Below are 17,999 nucleotides of genomic sequence, written 5' to 3'. Positions count from 1 at the left end.
TGGCTTTGTCAAACGAATACCGAAAAATCCAGCGATGTTTGTTTAACAGGCCTGAGACAATGCCGATGAGAACCCATGAAGCCGAAACTGGTCATGTATGTTTGTTGAACTTCTTTCGCGACCGTGATAATTGGAGGTGCAGGTCTGAAAATGATGATTATTACTCTTTGGTATTTTTCGGTAAAGTCACGTAGGTTAAAATAAAATAAATGAAAACAACTAAATTTAATCACGACGTTTCAGAGGCAACACAAGCTTACGTCTTCCACCTGAAGATTTAATTTAGTTGTTTTCACTTATTTAATTAAATTTTTTACCTACGTGACTTTACCGAAAAAACCAGAGTATAAATCCTTGCAGTCACGAAAGCTTAAAATCTAGAATTATGATTATTGTTATATGCTCAGCTCCGGCCCTCTCGACCATACGGCGTCCCACGACCACCGCTCGTCAGCTGCGTGCAGCCGAGCGGCGGTGGCTACGCTGCACGTGCCTGCCTCTAACCCACAGCACTGGGGCCTGATTGGCGCGTGCCTACGTACGATCGGAAATCACGACAAGGTCGCGACGAGGGACTGGAGTTGAGAAGCCCAGGTGGAGTTGGTGCAGAATCGAGTTCGTGATGATATTGCAAGCGATGCAGAACGATGCCCCCAACGCCCCGACCCCCCCTCCCGCACTCCGCCCCCCACCCCGGCCAGGGGGAGGGCGATGATGATAATGAGAAGGAGGATTCTATGGTGGAGGATGAGCAGGGAGAAGGAGGATGGCGAGGGGGAGCTAAAGGAGGAGAGATGAGCAGGATGATGGAGGGCGACGTTGACGACGATGACGACGTTGACGACGATGATGATGTTGACGACGATGACGATGACGACGATGAGGCGTGGTGGCGCATGCGACCCCCCCAAGGCCCCTCACCGTCGGCGAGGCCGTGCACAAGCGTCCACGCGGGGTCGGCGTGCGGCACCAGCGCCCCGGTGGCGTCCGTGCCGGCGCTGTGCTGGGCGGCGCGCAGCTGCTCCATGTCGCTGTCGCGGCTGTCCAGAGCCATCTGCAGCTCCAGCACCTTCTGGCTCTCCTCCAGCATTTGCTGTGCAGGGCAGCATGCCATGGGGGGGGGCACCGGTCAAACATCACGAATCGCCATCATCGCAATCATCGCCATCCTCGCAATCATCGCCGTCGTGGGGTCAACTGATAGCTCACTGCGGCCGGGTGGCTCAGAGGTCAGATGGTTGAGCTGGTTACCACTGAGATCCTGGGTTCGAATCCAGCCACGGGCCTGGGATTATTAAACGGGGTACTCAAGAGTAGTGGGGTTGATGGTCTCTCCCTGGCCCCTTAATGCTTTACATCCGCAGGCATGCAGAGAGACTCACAGACTTCCACGTCAAAGATCCCCCGGCAAACCTTAACAGACGGATGGGGCAAGTGCTGTCAGCGAACACCTACGAAGGTCGGAACGGCGCACGAGGCAGTGGGCGTGGCCAGCAGCCGCCTTTGCCGAGCGGCGATGTTTACTCACCGCACCGGCTTCAATTCCAGCGCTGAGAATTCGAAATCTCGGTTTGACTCAAATGCCATGGAAGTGACTCCCTGTGGCAGGGCGGCTTAGTGCTGCCCTCTACTGCATTGACCGGAGGTCACTTGCAGGGTTCTCGGAGGGAGCTCTGTGATATCCGCCTCCGCGGACCGTTCTCGAACACCATTCCGAATGTGATTCCTCGACATCGTGACCATGCGACTTCGATCGGCATAGAATTGGGGAAACATAGAAAAAAAACATTGCTGCTTTCAAGGCGACAGCGAGAGAGACTCGGCCAACATTAGGGCATGATCACAATCAGAATCTCTATTTATACTGCAGGAGGAATCCGGTGGTGGAGGTGGTGGAGGTGGTGGAGGTGGGAAGGGGTTCCAAAACGTCCGAGCCTCCCACAAATTTGCCATCAAGCCACCGCAGCGACGACGACCGGCACACGCACACACACCACACACACACACCACACACACACACGCACACACACCACACACACCACACACACACACCACACACACACACTACCCACACACCACACACACACACACTACACACACACCACACACACCACACACACACCACACACCACACACACACCACACACACACACACACACCACACACACCACACACACACACGCACACACACCACACACACACACACACCACACACACACCACACACACACCACACACACACACCACACACACACACACCACACACACACCACACACACCACACACACACACACCACACACACACACCACACACACACACCACACACACACACACCACACACACACACCACACCACACACAATCACAACACACACACCACACACAATCACAACACACACACCACACACACACACCACACACCACACACACACACCACACACACACCACACACACACACCACACCACACACACAATCACAACACACACACCACACACAATCACAACACACACACCACACACCACACACACACACCACACACACACACCACACACACACACACACCACACACCACACACACACACCACACACACACACATCACACACACACACACACCACACACACACACACCACACACACACACACCACACACACACACCACACACCACACACACACACCACACACACACACACCACACACACACACACCACACACACACACCACACACCACACACCACACACACACACACCACACACCACACACACACACCACACACACACACACCACACACACACACACCACACACACACACACACCACACACACACACCACACACAATCACAACACACACACCACACACACACACACCACACACACACACACACCACACACCACACACACACACCACACACCACACACACACACACCACACACAGGCGGATGCGGAGAGAGACCCACGTTCTGCATGTCGTTGACCTCGCGCTGGTACTTGGCCTCCATCTGCCCGTACTTGTCGCGCTCCTGGTTCAGCTCCAGCTGCAGCTTGCGGTTTTCCTTTTCCTTGCGCTTCAGGTCGGTGGCGCTCGCCTGACGTCGGTCCATCTTCATGTCCTTGCGGTTCATCACCTCCGCCAGCTTGTTCACGGCCTGCCGGGCGCGCCCGCACGCACGCATCCAACGGTACGACAGGGCCCAACGTCAGTCTGTAGGTCCCTATGAGAGTCTACGGGTCCCTGTGCACGTCCATAGGTTTCTACATAAGTCTACGGGGAACTATGCGAGTCAGTGCACGAACACGCATGGACACGCAAACACGCAAACGCATGAACACACGGACGCATAGGCGTGCGCGCACACGCACGCCAGCGCACCTGAGTCTTGAGCGTTTTCTCCACCTGCAGCTGCTTCTCCACCTGAGCCTTGACGATGGACAGAGTCGCATGCTCCTTCTTCAGGCTGTCGAGCTCTGCTTGCCACACACATACGTGACACATGCATGACGCGCAATGATACACGTGTACGTATGAATGTATGTTGAACTTTTTTCGCGCCGTAAGTAGCTAACCGTGCGAATCGGAGGTGCTAACATGGCGCATACCGACACATGCATGACACACACATGACGCACATGGTACGCACACGACAGCCACGCGCTGAGCCGGCGCCAACAAATGCCCAAGCGCTGCGGTCCTCTACATATTAAGGTGTTATCGGTGAATTCATGAGCATTTTTTACCGGAGCACCCAGACAAAACCCCACTCGTGCGAGGGGGCAACACCCTATACCGCCTTCTCCTGGCGAGCCAGGGTAGCGGGCCCCTTCTCGACTCCCACTGGAAGAAGGGGAGTTTCAGAACACCCGTGTGTGTGTGTGCGGCGATCCGCCAACCCCTCGCTGCTGTCTCCACAACGCTGGATCGCAGCAGTCATGTGCAGCGTGGTTGCCACCATCGCAGGCCGGCTAAGGGTCGCTTGCGTGCGTGTGTGCGTGCGAGCGTGTATGCGTGTGTGCGTGCGTGCGAGCGTGTGTGCGTGTGTGCGTGCATGCGAGCGTGTGTGCGTGTGTGCGTGCAAGCGAAGTTTTTTCTGCAGTGAGGTGCCCACCTTCTTGCATCGCGGTGAACTTCTGCGTCAGTTCCTCCTTCTCGGCCGTCAGAGCAGCGATGTCGTCCGTCAGCTTCTTGTTGGCCTCTGCGAGCTACAGAGCAGCCACAGGGGTCATCGATATCGCTTATAACATTAAAATTAATTAATAATCATCTTCTTCATTTATACGGTGTTTGCTTAAATGCATCGACAACTCAAAGCGCCTTGCACCGCATCTCGTCTACAATTATTTGAAGGGCACCTTCCTAGTGGCAGCCATCCCAGAATCGTCACCAATAATTACCCAAGTTCTGCGGTCCGATATTGAAATGTTGGGCCAACTCCATCAACGTGTGTTTTTGTACACAAAGATCCCCCGTGTAGCCTTAACAGACTGTTGGGGCAAGTGCTGTTAGCAGGTTCCTAAGAAGGCTGGCACAGCACACTAGGGGGTGGGTGGCCAGCACCACGCCCGGCCGCCTTTGTCTCCCCGGTTGGCGATGTTTACACACCGCATAAGGTACTCATTTGAGGCTGAGTAGACCTAGGGCAGGCCCAGGACCGATTCAGATAATTGTCACTGGTACCAATTGTGAGCGGGAATCGCATGTGTGTGCGTGGGTGTGTCACTGTGCGTACGTGTCACCGTGCGTGTCACTGTGCGTGTGTATCACCGTGCGTGTGTATCACCGTGCGTGCGTTCGACTCACGGCGGAGCGCTGTGCCTCAAGGTCCCCGGTGTCGGTGCGGTGCCGCGTCACCAGCTCCTTCAACTCCAGCTCCTTCATGGTCTTCTCCTTCTCCAGGTCCGAGTACTGCTCCTCCGCGATGGAGCGCGCCAGCTGCTCCGAGTCCACCTTGGTCAGCGTCAGCTCCAGCTGAGCCGCCAGAGAGTCCCTGCCACCGCCGCCACCGACAAAACAACAAACAGCAACAATCAACACAAAACTGCTTTTTAAAATCCTTTATATTAAGTTCACTTGCTTGCTTGCTTGCGCGCTTACGACAGTGCAAATCTTTCGGTCGTTTTTTAACCCACTTCCCGTGATCCAATCGAGCTGACATTTTGCACACAGACTCGTTGTGCGTGACAATTTATTTTCGTGAAAATTTTTTTCCAAAAATTTCCACTTTTTACGAAAAAAAAATGTCATATTTTATTTAAAATACCAATGTGATAAAAATAAAACCCTTACTCAACAAAAACAGAAATGAATAATAAAATAAAACCGATGCCATGCATATAAAGGATTTATAGTGAAAAACTTTGTTTTTACGGGTTAATTTTTGTGTTTTATTTTGTTGGCCTTCCCCCGCACCTCCAATTAGCGCGGTGGGCTACGTACGGTGCGAAAGAAGTTCAACCTACGTACATACATAGAACTAGAATAACATCGTCATACATTAAATTCCAACGGTTAACATCAGGATTCAATCTGATTGCTTGTTCCTGGGAGGTCATGACACCGACTGAAAGAAGCTGGGTCAGGTGACGCGGTGGTTCCGACTTCCTGGGTCCTGACCTGGCGATGCCTAAATGCAGTTTCAAGCGACAAGTCGCGTATCGAACTGTAAAGTTAAGGTGAGAATTATTTTATTATGTTGATTTTTAATATTTTATTATTTCCCTTCTACGTGACTTTACCGAAAGAACCAAGAAGATGAATCCCTGCAGTCACGAAAGCTTTAAATCGAAAGTTAAGGTTAATTATGAATAACAACAATACAAAAAGCAGAAAAGTTGTACAAAACAAGCTGTCCAGCCAGTCCACAAAGAGAGCCTCCAATTAAAGCAAAAACTAAAACTGTTGGCGTGAAGTGAGGCATGGCGATGGTGGTGAAATGGTGCGAGTGACGGTGTTGATGGCGACGTTGCAGTGCGAGCAACGTGCTTGCGGACGTAACGGCAAAGCGCTCAACCTCCGGCCGGGTCTGTCCGGTGTCGGGCGACCCAGGAAATATTCCCGCGCACCCCGGCACACCACGTCCAGCATACACCTCTCTCGCTGTGGCTGGCTACGAGTCACGTGTCACGTACCACCCTTGCTCCGCACTCGCCCAGCAAAACCGGAGAATACTTCAGCGAGGAACGGATCCCCGGGGTGAGGTTCACGGTGACGGTGAGGGTCACGGTGACGGTGAGTTTCACGGTGACGGTGAGTTTCACGGTGACGGTGAGTTTCACGGTGACGGTGAGTTTCACGGTGACGGTGAGTTTCACGGTGAGGTTCACGGTGACGGTGAGTTTCACGGTGACGGTGAGGGTCACGGTGACGGTGAGTTTCACGGTGACGGTGAGTTTCACGGTGACGGTGAGTTTCACGGTGACGGTGAGTTTCACGGTGACGGTGAGTTTCACGGTGACGGTGAGTTTCACGGTGAGGTTCACGGTGACGGTGAGTTTCACGGTGAAGTTCGAGTCTCACCGCTCGTCGCGCAGCTCCTGCTCCTGCGTCTGGAGCTCCTTGCACGCTCTCAGCCTCTCCTCGGCATCCTCCTTCAGCTCCCGCACCTGCGTCTTGTACAGCGTCTGCGTGCCCACAGGAGGGCGGAGAGCGGACGGACAGCGGCCGGTCGGACCCTCGACGGCGCTCGCGGCGAACGGGGTGATGGTGGGCGAGTTCATTTGTGGAATAACCGGAGGTCACCCGGGGGGGGGGGGGGGGGGGGGGTTAAAGTTCAAGCCAAGTTCCCGGCAGCCTCTGGCCGCCCGGGTGTATGTTGTCGCAGATCGGTGGAACTCCCCCGTCCCCCGTCCCCCCCCCCGAGGTCTCACAACAACAACAACAACCCGGCTCAATTCAAGAAACGCTTCTCTACTGCAACTTCAAAGGTGCTGCTTGTTGCTGGGCCCTGTGCTCAGCACCACTGATAATACAACAACAAAATACAAAAATAAAACCCGAAAGGGAGTCGAACCCGGACGCTTAAAGCTCTGTGGCGGCGGCGACTCACGGAGAAGTAGTGCTCAGCCTCCAGCTGCTCCTGCAGCTCCCGCATCTGCCCCTCGTTGTCCTGCTTCTCCCTGCGCACGCGCACGGACGGACACAGTCATCGTTGCGTCGTCATCATCACATCAGCGTCACAATCGTCACATCACCACATTATCGTCGTCATCATATCGTCGTCGTTATCACCATCATCGTCGTCATCATCACATCATTGTCATCAGCATCACCATCATCACATCATCCTCGTTGTCATCATCACATCATCGTCATCATCATCACCATCATCTCATCATCCTCGTTGTCATCATCATCAAATCATCGTGGTCGTCATCATCACCATCATCACATCATCCTCGTTGTCATCATCATCAAATCATCGTCATCATCATCACCATCATCACATCATCATCGTTGTCATCATCATCAAATCATTGTCGTCATCATCATCACATCATCGTCACATCATCGTCATCAAATCATCATCACTGTCACCATCGCCACGCTCGTGCGTGAGTGATGCACCTGCGCATGTGAGCGAGCTGCTTCTCCAGAGCGATGCGCGCTTCCTGCAGCGCGTTCATCTCCTGCTTCAGCTGCTTCTCGCTCGTGCGCAGCGCCGTCGCCTGCTGCGCCTGCTGCTTCAGGTCGCCCTGCGTCAGCTGCCTCCGCTGCGCCTCCTGCTCCACCTTCAGCGACAGCGTCTTCACCTGGGGGGGCGGCCGGGGGTGAGGGGGGAGAGACGGGGGGGGGGGGGGTCGGTGGGTGGGTCAGTGGTTTGGTGGGTCGTTGGGTGGGTGGGTGGTTGGGTGGGTGGTTGGGTCGGTGGGTGGGTGGGTCGTTGGGTGGGTGGGTGGTTGGGTGGGTGGGTGGATCAGTGGTTTGGTGGGTCGTTGGGTGGGTGGGTGGTTGGGTCGGTGGGTGGGTGGGTCGGTTGGTCGGTGGGTGGGTGGGTGGTCTGGTAGGTGGGTCAGTGTCGGTGCGTCGGTGGGTGGGTGGCTAGTCCTGTGAGCCGGTGGGTCGGTGCGTGGCTGGTTGCGCAAGTGGTTAGGTCGGTGGGTCAGTGGGCGGGTGGCCAGTCTGGGGAGGGGGCTCACCTGCTCCTCCAGCGCCTCCCGGCTGAGGCCGAGCTGCGTCGCTTTGTGCCGCGCCTGTCGCACGTCGCACTCGGCCTCGTGCAGGCGCCTCTCCAGCGCGACGGCGTGCGCCTCGGCGCGCTGGCGCCACGACCGCTCCTCCGCCACCATCTTCTCCGTCTCTGCTCGCGACGAGCGCACGCAGGGCGGTGACGCGGCCCGACGGGGGTCGCGGTCAACGTGGGGCGTCGCGGGTCGAGCCCGGCCCCTCGTGTGCGCTCATGCCGCACGTGCCGCCGCTCGCCAAACACCAGCACTCACCACTTACCACTCAAAAGACACTCACCACTCCCCAGACACTCACCACCACTCACCACTCCCCAGACACTCACCACTCCCCAGACACTCACCACTCCCCAGACACTCACCACCACTCACCACTCACCACTCCCCAGACACTCACCAATCACCACTCAAAAGACACTCACCACTCCCCAGACACTCACCACTCCCCAGACACTCACCACCACTCACCACTCCCCAGACACTCACCAATCACCACTCAAAAGACACTCACCACTCCCCAGACACTCACCACCACTCACCACTCCCCAGACACTCACCAATCACCACTCAAAAGACACTCACCACTCCCCAGACACTCACCACTCCCCAGACACTCACCACCACTCACCACTCCCCAGACACTCACCAATCACCACTCAAAAGACACTCACCACTCCCCAGACACTCACCACCACTCACCACTCACCACTCCCCAGACACTCACCAATCACCACTCAAAAGACACTCACCACTCCCCAGACACTCACCACTCCCCAGACACTCACCACCACTCACCACTCCCCAGACACTCACCACCACTCACCACTCCCCAGACACTCACCACCACTCACCACTCACCACTCCCCAGACACTCACCACTCCCCAGACACTCACCAATCACCAGACACTCACCACTCACCACTCACCAGACACTCACCACTCCCAAGACACTCACCACCACTCACCACTCACCACTCCCCAGACACTCACCACTCCCCAGACACTCACCACCACTCACCACTCACCACTCCCCAGACACTCACCACTCCCCAGACACTCACCAATCACCAGACACTCACCACTCACCACTCACCAGACACTCACCACTCCCCAGACACTCACCACCACTCACCAATCAGCACTCTCCAGACACTCACCACTCCCAAGACACTCACCACCACTCACCACTCACCAGACACTCACCACTCCCCAGACACTCACCACTTACCACTCAAAAGACACTCACCACTCCCCAGACACTCACCACTCCCCAGACACTCACCACCACTCACCACTCACCACTCCCCAGACACTCACCACTCCCCAGACACTCACCAATCACCAGACACTCACCACTCACCACTCACCAGACACTCACCACTCCCCAGACACTCACCACCACTCACCAATCAGCACTCTCCAGACACTCACCACTCCCAAGACACTCACCACCACTCACCACTCACCACTCACCAGACACTCACCACTCCCAAGACACTCACCACCTACTCACCAATCACCACTCACCAGACACTCACCACTCCCCAGACACTCACCACTCACCACTCACCAGACACTCACCACTCACCAGACACTCACCACTCACCAGACACTCACCACTCCCCAGACACTCACCACTCCCCAGACACTCACCACTCACCACTCACCACCACTCACCACCACTCACCACTGCTCACCGAGCGCCGCCACTCACCGCGCACGGCTTGTGACTTGGCACCCTCGATGGATGTGTGCTTGTCGTCGAGCCGCGCCATCGTGGCTCGGTGCGCCGCCACCTCGTGCTCCAGGCTCTGCTGGGCGGCGCGCAGCTTGTAGCTCAGCTCGATCTCCGCGCCGTTCTTCTCCTGCGGTGGGAGGAGGGGTCACGGGGTCACCGAGTTGTTACAGAGCGGCCCCCTCACCCCGAGTCTCTCATCGCCCCCCCGTTCAGATTTGGCTGGCCGGCGTCAGGGGGCGGAAGTTTGCGACGGCTGAGCTTGCAACGTTGCGATTCGCGAGTTAAGCGCGGCGTGATGAAACCGCGTTCTAATGTGGAGCGAGCTGAATTGCAGATTTGAACCCAGGTCTCAAGTCGGTGGGGCTGGTTCAGCACTCCGACCCCCAGAACAACCCGGGCACCTCATCCCCCCAAAGATACAGCCGATATAGATGGGGAGGGCTGACAGAAATATCTATTTTTCCACTGCACATCCGAGCCGTACCGAGCTAGCCCGGCACGGCTCTCGAGGCGCCAGTGCTGGTTTTCCACTGCACATCCGAGCCGTGCTGCTGACGTCGCGCGCAACGGCAGGAGGCGAGAGACGCGTGCAGACGATTGCCGTGACGATGCCTTCGCAGACGTCGCGCGCGCGGTCAACGCATTATTAGTGTCGCCCCCTGGCCCTGCCTTGGCCCCGAGCCAGATTACAGGCGTCTTGCGAGGCAAGCAGCGCATCACGGCCTGGTTCCGGCTCGGCACGGGTAACAGCCAGTGGAAAACCACCCGTGCCCCGTGAGGGCCCCCGCGCTGGCACGGCTCGGGTGTGCCAGTGGAAAAGGGTTAAGAGACAGAGTTGAGGCGGGGGGGGGTGATGAGAGGCAGGTCGGGGAGTGCGCTGACCTTCTCCAGGTCAATGAGTCGCTCCTGGAGATGCCGGCTCTCCGTCTCGGCCTTCGTCAGGCTGAGCTTCAGGCCCCGAGCCTCCTCCTCCAGCGCGGACACGCGACCTGGGAACACCACACGGACACACAAACGCATGTACACACGCATGTACACACGCATGTACACAAATAGAAAGATTCCCCGAATATCCTACAACAAACTCTTGGGGCATTCACTTGTCCATGGACCCACCCACCCACTCACCCACCCACCCACTCACCCACCCACCCACTCACCCACCCACCCACTCACCCACTCACCCACCCATCTACCCACTCACCCATCCACCCACTCACCCACTCACCCACCCACCCACCCAACCACTCACCCACGCACTCACTCAGCCACCCACCCAACCCCACTCACCCACCCCCAACCACTCACCCACCCACCCACTCACCCACCCACCCAACCACTCACCCACCCACCCACTCACCAACCCACTCGCTCACGCAAGAGATAAATGAAGCACTGAAGGCACATGGTGGAGCAGCACGGTATTTAGGGGAGACTTGAAAGCAAAGAGAGATGGGAGCCGTCGTTGGTTATTGAGTGGTTTGTTGGGTGGTTGACCGGTTGAGTGATTGGGTGGTTGAGTGATTTGGTGATTGGGTGGGTTGAGTGGTTGAGTGGTTGAGTGGTTGAGTGGCTGGGTGGTTGAGTGGTTGGGCGTTTGCGTGGCTGGGTGGTTAAGTGGCTGGGCAGTTGAGTGGCTGGGTGGTTGGGCGTTTGCGTGGTTGAGTGGTTGAGTGGCTGGGTGGTTGAGTGGCTGAGTGGTTGAGTAGCTGGGCGTTTGCGTGGCTGGGTGGTTGAGTGGCTGAGTGGTTGAGTGGCTGGGCGATTGAGTGGCTGGCGCCGCCCGTTCGCACCTTGTGCCTCTGTGAACGCTTCGTGCCCGGTAGTGCGGTCCCTCCGCTCGGCCTCCAGCGCCGACTGCAGCGAGATGCGCTCCTTCTCCAGCGCCAGCTTGATGCCCTCCAGGCCTCGGGCCTTCTCCTGCAGCTCCGAGTGCGCGGCCTCCAGGGCGGCGAGCGAGCGCGCCGAGTCGGCCTGCGCCTTGCGGTGCCGCGCCGAGCCCTCCCCCTCCGCCTTGAGCAGGGACGTTACCTCCTCCAGCTGCGGGGAGACGTGCGGGGACGCGGGGACGCGGGGACACGGGGACACGATTGCACGGAGACACGATTGCACGGAGACACCGAGACGAGCTAACCCCTCCAACCTCCGCCTTGAGCAGGGACGACATCTCCTCCAGCTACATGGGGACATGCGGGGACGCGGAGACACGCAGACCTCTCCACCCCCGCCCTGAGCAGCGACAAGACCTCTCTCCTTCAGCGGTGGGCGGGCAAGAGAGGTCAAGAGGTCACAAGAGGAGATGGGGGGGTGAGTGTGAGCGAGGGCGAGCACCCCACCTGCTTCTGCAGCTGGACGGCCCTCTCGCTGGACGCCTGCGAGCTCTGGTTCCGCTTGCGAGTCTCCTCCAGCTGCTCCTTGAGCGACAGCACTGCAAGGACGGCACAGCAGTAGCAGCAGCAGCAGCAGCAGTGTCGCAGACTTCAACCGCGGACGGACGAACAAAAACAGCAGCCGCCGTTCCCTATTAAGTGAAGTTTTTTTTCTTTTCTTGGGTTAGACGGCATAAGTACGTCGTACTCGACTTGTGGATGTTGTGGGTTTACTCTCCAACACACCGTTGTGCTGAAGTAGAAAGTAATTGTCACGTTTAGTTTACGTGACAAACCTTACTAATTGGCTGCGTCGGGTGGTGACGGGTTTATATTGACGCGATCTATGTATGTATGTAGAACTTATTTCGCACCATACGTAGCCAACCGTGCTAATATAACCCAAAAAAAAACCCTTTTATTATCAGTAGATTGCGTGTTTATTATTTTATCTCGTGGGTCGCTCATTGCTAGGCCCGGAATGCACGACTCTCACGCGTCTCCCGTCAGCTCGCCCATCCGCTGGTCCGTTTCTCCTGGGGTCAACGTCAAGGTCAACTGTGACTGCCTAAGTGCGGCGGTGGGGCGTGGCGGTGGGGCGTGTGGTGGCGGTGGGGCGTGGTGGTGGGGCGTGGCGGTGGGGCGTGCGGTGGCGCTCGCGGACCTTCGGCCTCCTGGGCGCGCCTCCTCTCCGACTCCTGCTCTGCACGGCGCTGCCCGTCCGCCGCCCGGTGCTGCAGCAGCGCCCTGTCCCGCTCCAGCTGGCGCAGAGCCGCCTCCAGGGCCTTGCGCCCCTCCACCTGCGCAAAGACGGAGATCCCCCACCACCACCCCCCCGTGCAGCCTTAGCACGCTGTTGGGGAAAGTGTCGCGCGTATGAAGGCGAGTAGCACCTACGGAGGCCGGCGCGGCACACGAGGGGAGGGGGACGTGGCCAGCCTTCGTCACCCTCGTGGCAATGTTTTATACGCATCGCACCGGGTACTCATTTGAGGCCGAGTCGACCTAGGAGAGTCCCAGGACTGGTTCATATAATGGTCACCCGGTGTTGGCGGTGAATCGGACTCGGGTCGCTGGATTCGTCGCGCGCCGCGCAGACCGCTACACGCACACACATGCGCACGCACGCACCCACCCCGCACGTGCACGAACGCACGAAGTGATCGTGCGTGGCCCAACCGCCCCCCACCACCACCACCACCACCGCCCCTCACCTCCGTGTCCCACTCGGTGATGAGTTTCTCCAGGCGCACGTTGGTCGACCTGCACACGGGCGCACAGAGCAGCGGCAGAGATAGTCGCTCGCACAGCAGCGACGGCGGCAGAGTTCAGTACCATTGGTTCTGCCGGGGGAACAAACACCTCATTCATCCTGGACAAATGTTCGCGGGCGATCAAACCACTCTCAGGCACTGGTAGCAGGCGCCCCCCCCCCCCCCACCTGAATTTCTGCTCCGTCTCGTCCTTGGCCTGCATCTCCGCGTGCAGCTGCTCCTTCAGCTGGAGAACTTCCAGCTGCAGGGCCTCCACCTGGTGGATGCAGGATGGACGATGGTGGGGGGAGGGAGGGTGAGAGGGGAGGGTGAGAGGGGAGGGGAGGGGAGGGGAGGGAGGGGAGGGAGGGAGGGGAAGAAGACAGGGGTGGATCGCGCCTCTAAGTTGAGGAGACACTGTGTGGGTGTTTCAGCAAAATTAGCTAAATAAATAAAATAATTTCTTGAGTATTTTGCTGCTGTAAATGTCCACATGATAAGCCACTTCGGTGAGCTATCATTTGTGGCCAGGTCTCTTTTGAAATAAGTAAATAGCTCAGTGGGCTTTAGCTGGTAAGATAAGTAGTTTAGTTTTCTTTGAATATTTTTTGCAAGTGATGTGTTTACCTCTCCTATACTTTGCACTCCTATCGTGTTTTTTGTACCGTTTGTTGTTGTAACTTCGTGACCAGCCCCTACTGGACACGTGTATATAGCTCATCGGTCCCTCCAGCGTAAAGAAATAAAATCAACATTCTGGTTGTGACTCGGCGATTCAAGGTGGTTGCTGCTGCGATGGCACGAAAGCCACGGCACCGCCCTCACCTGCTCCTTGGTCTGCTCGCGACGTGACGGCGGCGGCGACGGGGTCGGCAGCGTCGGAACACAAACGCAGGAAGAAAGAATAATTAGACGGCACGGAAGCACGGAGGTGGTGGTGGTGGTGGTGGTGGCGAGTCGCGAGTCGGTCACGATCGGGTGGGTCGGTCACGGGCCCGTGACCAAATCACGCGGAACGCGCCCAACCTCGACACATCTCGGATGCCAAGCAAAGGTCAGCGGCGCAGGAGGCAGGGCCAAGTGCTGTTAAGCGAGCACCTACGAAGGCCGGCACGGCGCACGAGGGGGTGGGTGGTCTGCACCGCGCCTGGCCGCCTTTGTCTCCCCAATGGCGACGTTTACACCCCGCACCAGGTACTCATTTGAGGCCGAGTCGACTTAGGAGAGGAGCAGCCGCGGATCAGATAACGGTCACTGGTGTTGACCGTGAGCGGGAATCGAACTCAGGCCACCGGGTTCGCAGCGCAGCGGGTGGTATACTGGACGTGGTGGGCCGTGTAGGGAAATATTTTTTGCGGGTGGCCGACCCGGACAGACCCGTCCGTTTCGACGCCGCTTTTGTTGAAATCACATCCTCGTCGCTCGGCGTTCCCGTCAACGGAAGCGAAGGCCGTCCCCCCGTTCCAGCTACGGCTCAACGACGACGACAACACCGGACAGATCTCCCACGAGGGTCTGGGTTGTACAACGCCATGCCCCACGTTTCGGGCCTGGGTTCGATTTCTGGCTCGGGCACTTTCGCTGCGTGAGGGTTTGTATGACCTGCCTCTATCCTGCAATGTGAGCGAGTGCAATTTCTACGTACGTGTGTTGAACTTCTTTCGCACGGTACGTAGCAAATCGTGCAAATATTGGTAGGTGTTAGTGTGTGCGTGTGAGAGTGTGGAGCTGATACGTTCTCCCCCCTGTTCTGCATGGTTTCCTCCGAAAGATAAACAAACGCACACGTGCAACGGAACTGATGTGGGCTAAAACATCTACATGCTGAAAAATGACACTGCAATTTACTCAATTGGGATCGTGCACGGCAGCAATCATCAGCACAGGGTGGCACAAGGGCAGAGCACTCGCCTGGTTGTCTCCTCCTCGAGTCGTTGTGCCACCTCCTCGTCCACACGGTGTGTCCACCTCGTCGGTTTCCAGCAGCCTGCAGTCGTCGCCGACACGACCAACGACAAGTCCACCGACACGACCGGCGACACGACCCGATGATCCGGGTTGCGCATTAAACGGTGAAAGTAACTTCACACGCGCGCCGCTTTAACTATCGCTGCTCCTCACTCACCTAGGGTCGGCTGACACGGCGCCGACAAAAGCCGATTACCTTCTTTAAAAAAATATGATTACTTTAACAAGTAATCATATTACTTTGACTCGCAATAAAAACCGACGGCGTGCTTAGCGTCTACACTCCCGCTCGGTCTCGCTAAACTCACGTGTGGTCTACATCCTCACGGACGCGAGTTTTACATCATCCCCAATTTTGTCTTATCCGGCCCAAGTCTTCGTGCCAATATTTATCCCGAATGCTCGAGAATTTCCTATTTAAGTGGGAGACTTAAAAAACCAGACAAACTTTCGACGAGACGAAGCGACGAATATCGGCTAGTGCTAGAATGGATTGTTACATCGCAGGATCGTGAGGCTTGGGGGAGGCCATCATCTAGCAACGGATAGACCACGGCTGGTGGTGATGACGAGCGGTAGAAAGCGGTCGGCGTACCGGTAGGTGCTGTGGTACGTGAAGCCGATGAAGGGAAGCTGGTTGCCCAGGAAGGCCTTGGGCACGGAGAAGGCCTCCTCCTCGGCCTTCTCCTGCTCGGAGACGTCGTCGAAGCAGCTGGCGTCCGCATCGCTCGCCAGCTCGGGCACCACGGGGGCCACGGCTACGCGGGGAGACACGGGGACACCCCGGGGACAAGGGGCGGCCCGGGAAGACGGAGAGCGTTATGGAAATGCAGGGACATGGAGACGTGGAGGGTCAAAGCGACTCGGAGACACGGAGAGCTGGGCGCATGGAGAGACGGGGACATTGAGACGTGTGGACACGGAGACACGGGGACACGGGGACACGGGGACACAGGGACACGGGGACATGGGGACATGGGGACATGGGGACAAAAGATCACGGAGACGTGGACAGATGGGGACACGAAGACATGGGGGGATGGCGACATGGAGAAAGAGACGCAGAAACATGGACAGATGGTAAGATGGACAGGTGGAGACGAAGAGAGATACAGACGGATGGGAACGCCGACTAATCTAGACACGCTAAGGAACGTGGCGAGAGGCACAAACCGACGAGGACAGACGGAGACACGGGCGGAAGACCACGGAAACGGGAAACGACAGCGACGGGCGCACGCACTCTCTCTGATGTTCTGCCACGTCCACTGGTCGTTGCGGAAAAACGGGTGCCTCTTGATCTCATCCACACCGGTCCGCCCTAGGCGAACCTCCCTGGAATAAACAAACAAACAAACAACAAATAAATAGATAACACCAGCGAGTCGCTGCTAGCCCACGGGACCCAACACGGCGTCAAGCACACAAGGAATGTGTGCTCGACGCTGTGGGGATGCGAGTGACTCCATCAAGTAGATCCACGTGGCGATGACACCGCCACGCACTCGCCCGCCCGCCCGCCCGCACACACACTAACCAGCAAAACTGTTTTTTATAATGTAGTACGATACGCGTCACATTTCACCCGCGTGTTCGTGGACAAATCAATACGTTCATCAATAAGACCGCCCAGAAGAGGAAAGGAAAATGTATTGAGCGACGTCGTGGGCAATGGCCCTTCAACAAGGCTGATCTTTCTGTTACGAAGAAGAACCATCTGTTGTGAAAGCCCGACGTTCCGTTTGTCCGTCAACTAAATGACGAGAGCCTTTCAGAAGGCCTGAATCTGAAAGTTAAACAAAGTGGACCCCCCCCCCCCCCCCAGATGTGGGTGTAAAAAGTTGATCCAACAGGTTGACAACAATTATCGACCTCCTCCCTACTAAAAAGTTTCACTCCCCCCTCACCCCCCTCCAATAAAAAAGACATTTCTTCTGTAGGCGCCTACACACACTACCCTACCCGATACCCGGCTACCTGTACCCGGCCAGGTACGGGTAGCCGTTTGCGACCCTGGTGCGGCCGGGTACGGGTAGGCCGTGAGTCACTGTTGAGTAACCGTTTGTCACTCATTTCGGGTAGGGTACGGGTAGGGAACGGGTACCCGTACCCGGCCGGATACGGGTACGGGTACCCATTTGCGACCCTGGTGCGGCTGGGTACGGGTACGGGTAAGGAATCAAAACCCGTTTGCGACCTCTGCCCTACATGCGGTCGAGTCAGTAGTGTCTGCACACTTTGGGGGAGTGAGGGGGGGGGAAGAAGAGGACATCAGTGGGGGCGACGGGAGAGGCGCGAAGTGTCGAGAAGCCCTTGGCAGGAACTAGAACAAGGCGGTCACAGGCCGCCAAAATCCTCGCGACGCAAAATGCCACCCCTGGTACAACGTTTCCTCATTCGGGCCACGGTGGTGTTCACGATCGTGTCGAGTTATTCGATATCCGTGCTGGTGCATCACTGCCAGCGCGGTATCCCAACACTTCCGTGCGCGTCTG

The 17,999-nt window shown here is 57.1% G+C and overlaps 1 protein-coding gene across 5 annotated transcripts in view; it reads right to left on the bottom strand.

Annotated features, from left to right (window-relative positions):
• Positions 1-17,999, bottom strand: part of LOC144938548 (rho-associated protein kinase 2-like) — a 61,579-nt gene that overhangs the window by 12,953 nt on the left and 30,627 nt on the right. For all 5 annotated transcript variants that reach the window (XM_078866471.1, XM_078866473.1, XM_078866474.1 and 2 more), the window contains 20 exons: positions 16,748-16,839; positions 16,100-16,262; positions 15,448-15,523; positions 14,362-14,373; positions 13,725-13,813; positions 13,498-13,546; positions 12,948-13,083; positions 12,251-12,342; positions 11,708-11,954; positions 10,797-10,903; positions 9,891-10,041; positions 8,132-8,292; positions 7,560-7,744; positions 7,042-7,111; positions 6,513-6,616; positions 4,797-4,983; positions 4,105-4,198; positions 3,372-3,466; positions 2,959-3,147; positions 922-1,093 (listed from right to left, as the gene is read on the bottom strand). In XM_078866471.1, the coding sequence (XP_078722597.1) occupies positions 922-1,093; positions 2,959-3,147; positions 3,372-3,466; positions 4,105-4,198; positions 4,797-4,983; positions 6,513-6,616; positions 7,042-7,111; positions 7,560-7,744; positions 8,132-8,292; positions 9,891-10,041; positions 10,797-10,903; positions 11,708-11,954; positions 12,251-12,342; positions 12,948-13,083; positions 13,498-13,546; positions 13,725-13,813; positions 14,362-14,373; positions 15,448-15,523; positions 16,100-16,262; positions 16,748-16,839 (2,471 nt within the window). The remainder of the gene's footprint in view (positions 1-921; positions 1,094-2,958; positions 3,148-3,371; positions 3,467-4,104; positions 4,199-4,796; positions 4,984-6,512; positions 6,617-7,041; positions 7,112-7,559; positions 7,745-8,131; positions 8,293-9,890; positions 10,042-10,796; positions 10,904-11,707; positions 11,955-12,250; positions 12,343-12,947; positions 13,084-13,497; positions 13,547-13,724; positions 13,814-14,361; positions 14,374-15,447; positions 15,524-16,099; positions 16,263-16,747; positions 16,840-17,999) is intronic.

The sequence above is a fragment of the Lampetra fluviatilis genome, chromosome 22 (assembly GCF_964198595.1).
Source record: "Lampetra fluviatilis chromosome 22, kcLamFluv1.1, whole genome shotgun sequence".
Classification (NCBI taxonomy): Eukaryota; Metazoa; Chordata; class Hyperoartia; order Petromyzontiformes; family Petromyzontidae; genus Lampetra; species Lampetra fluviatilis.
Note: the sequence above shows the minus strand (reverse complement) of the source record. Positions and strands in the feature narration are given on the sequence as shown.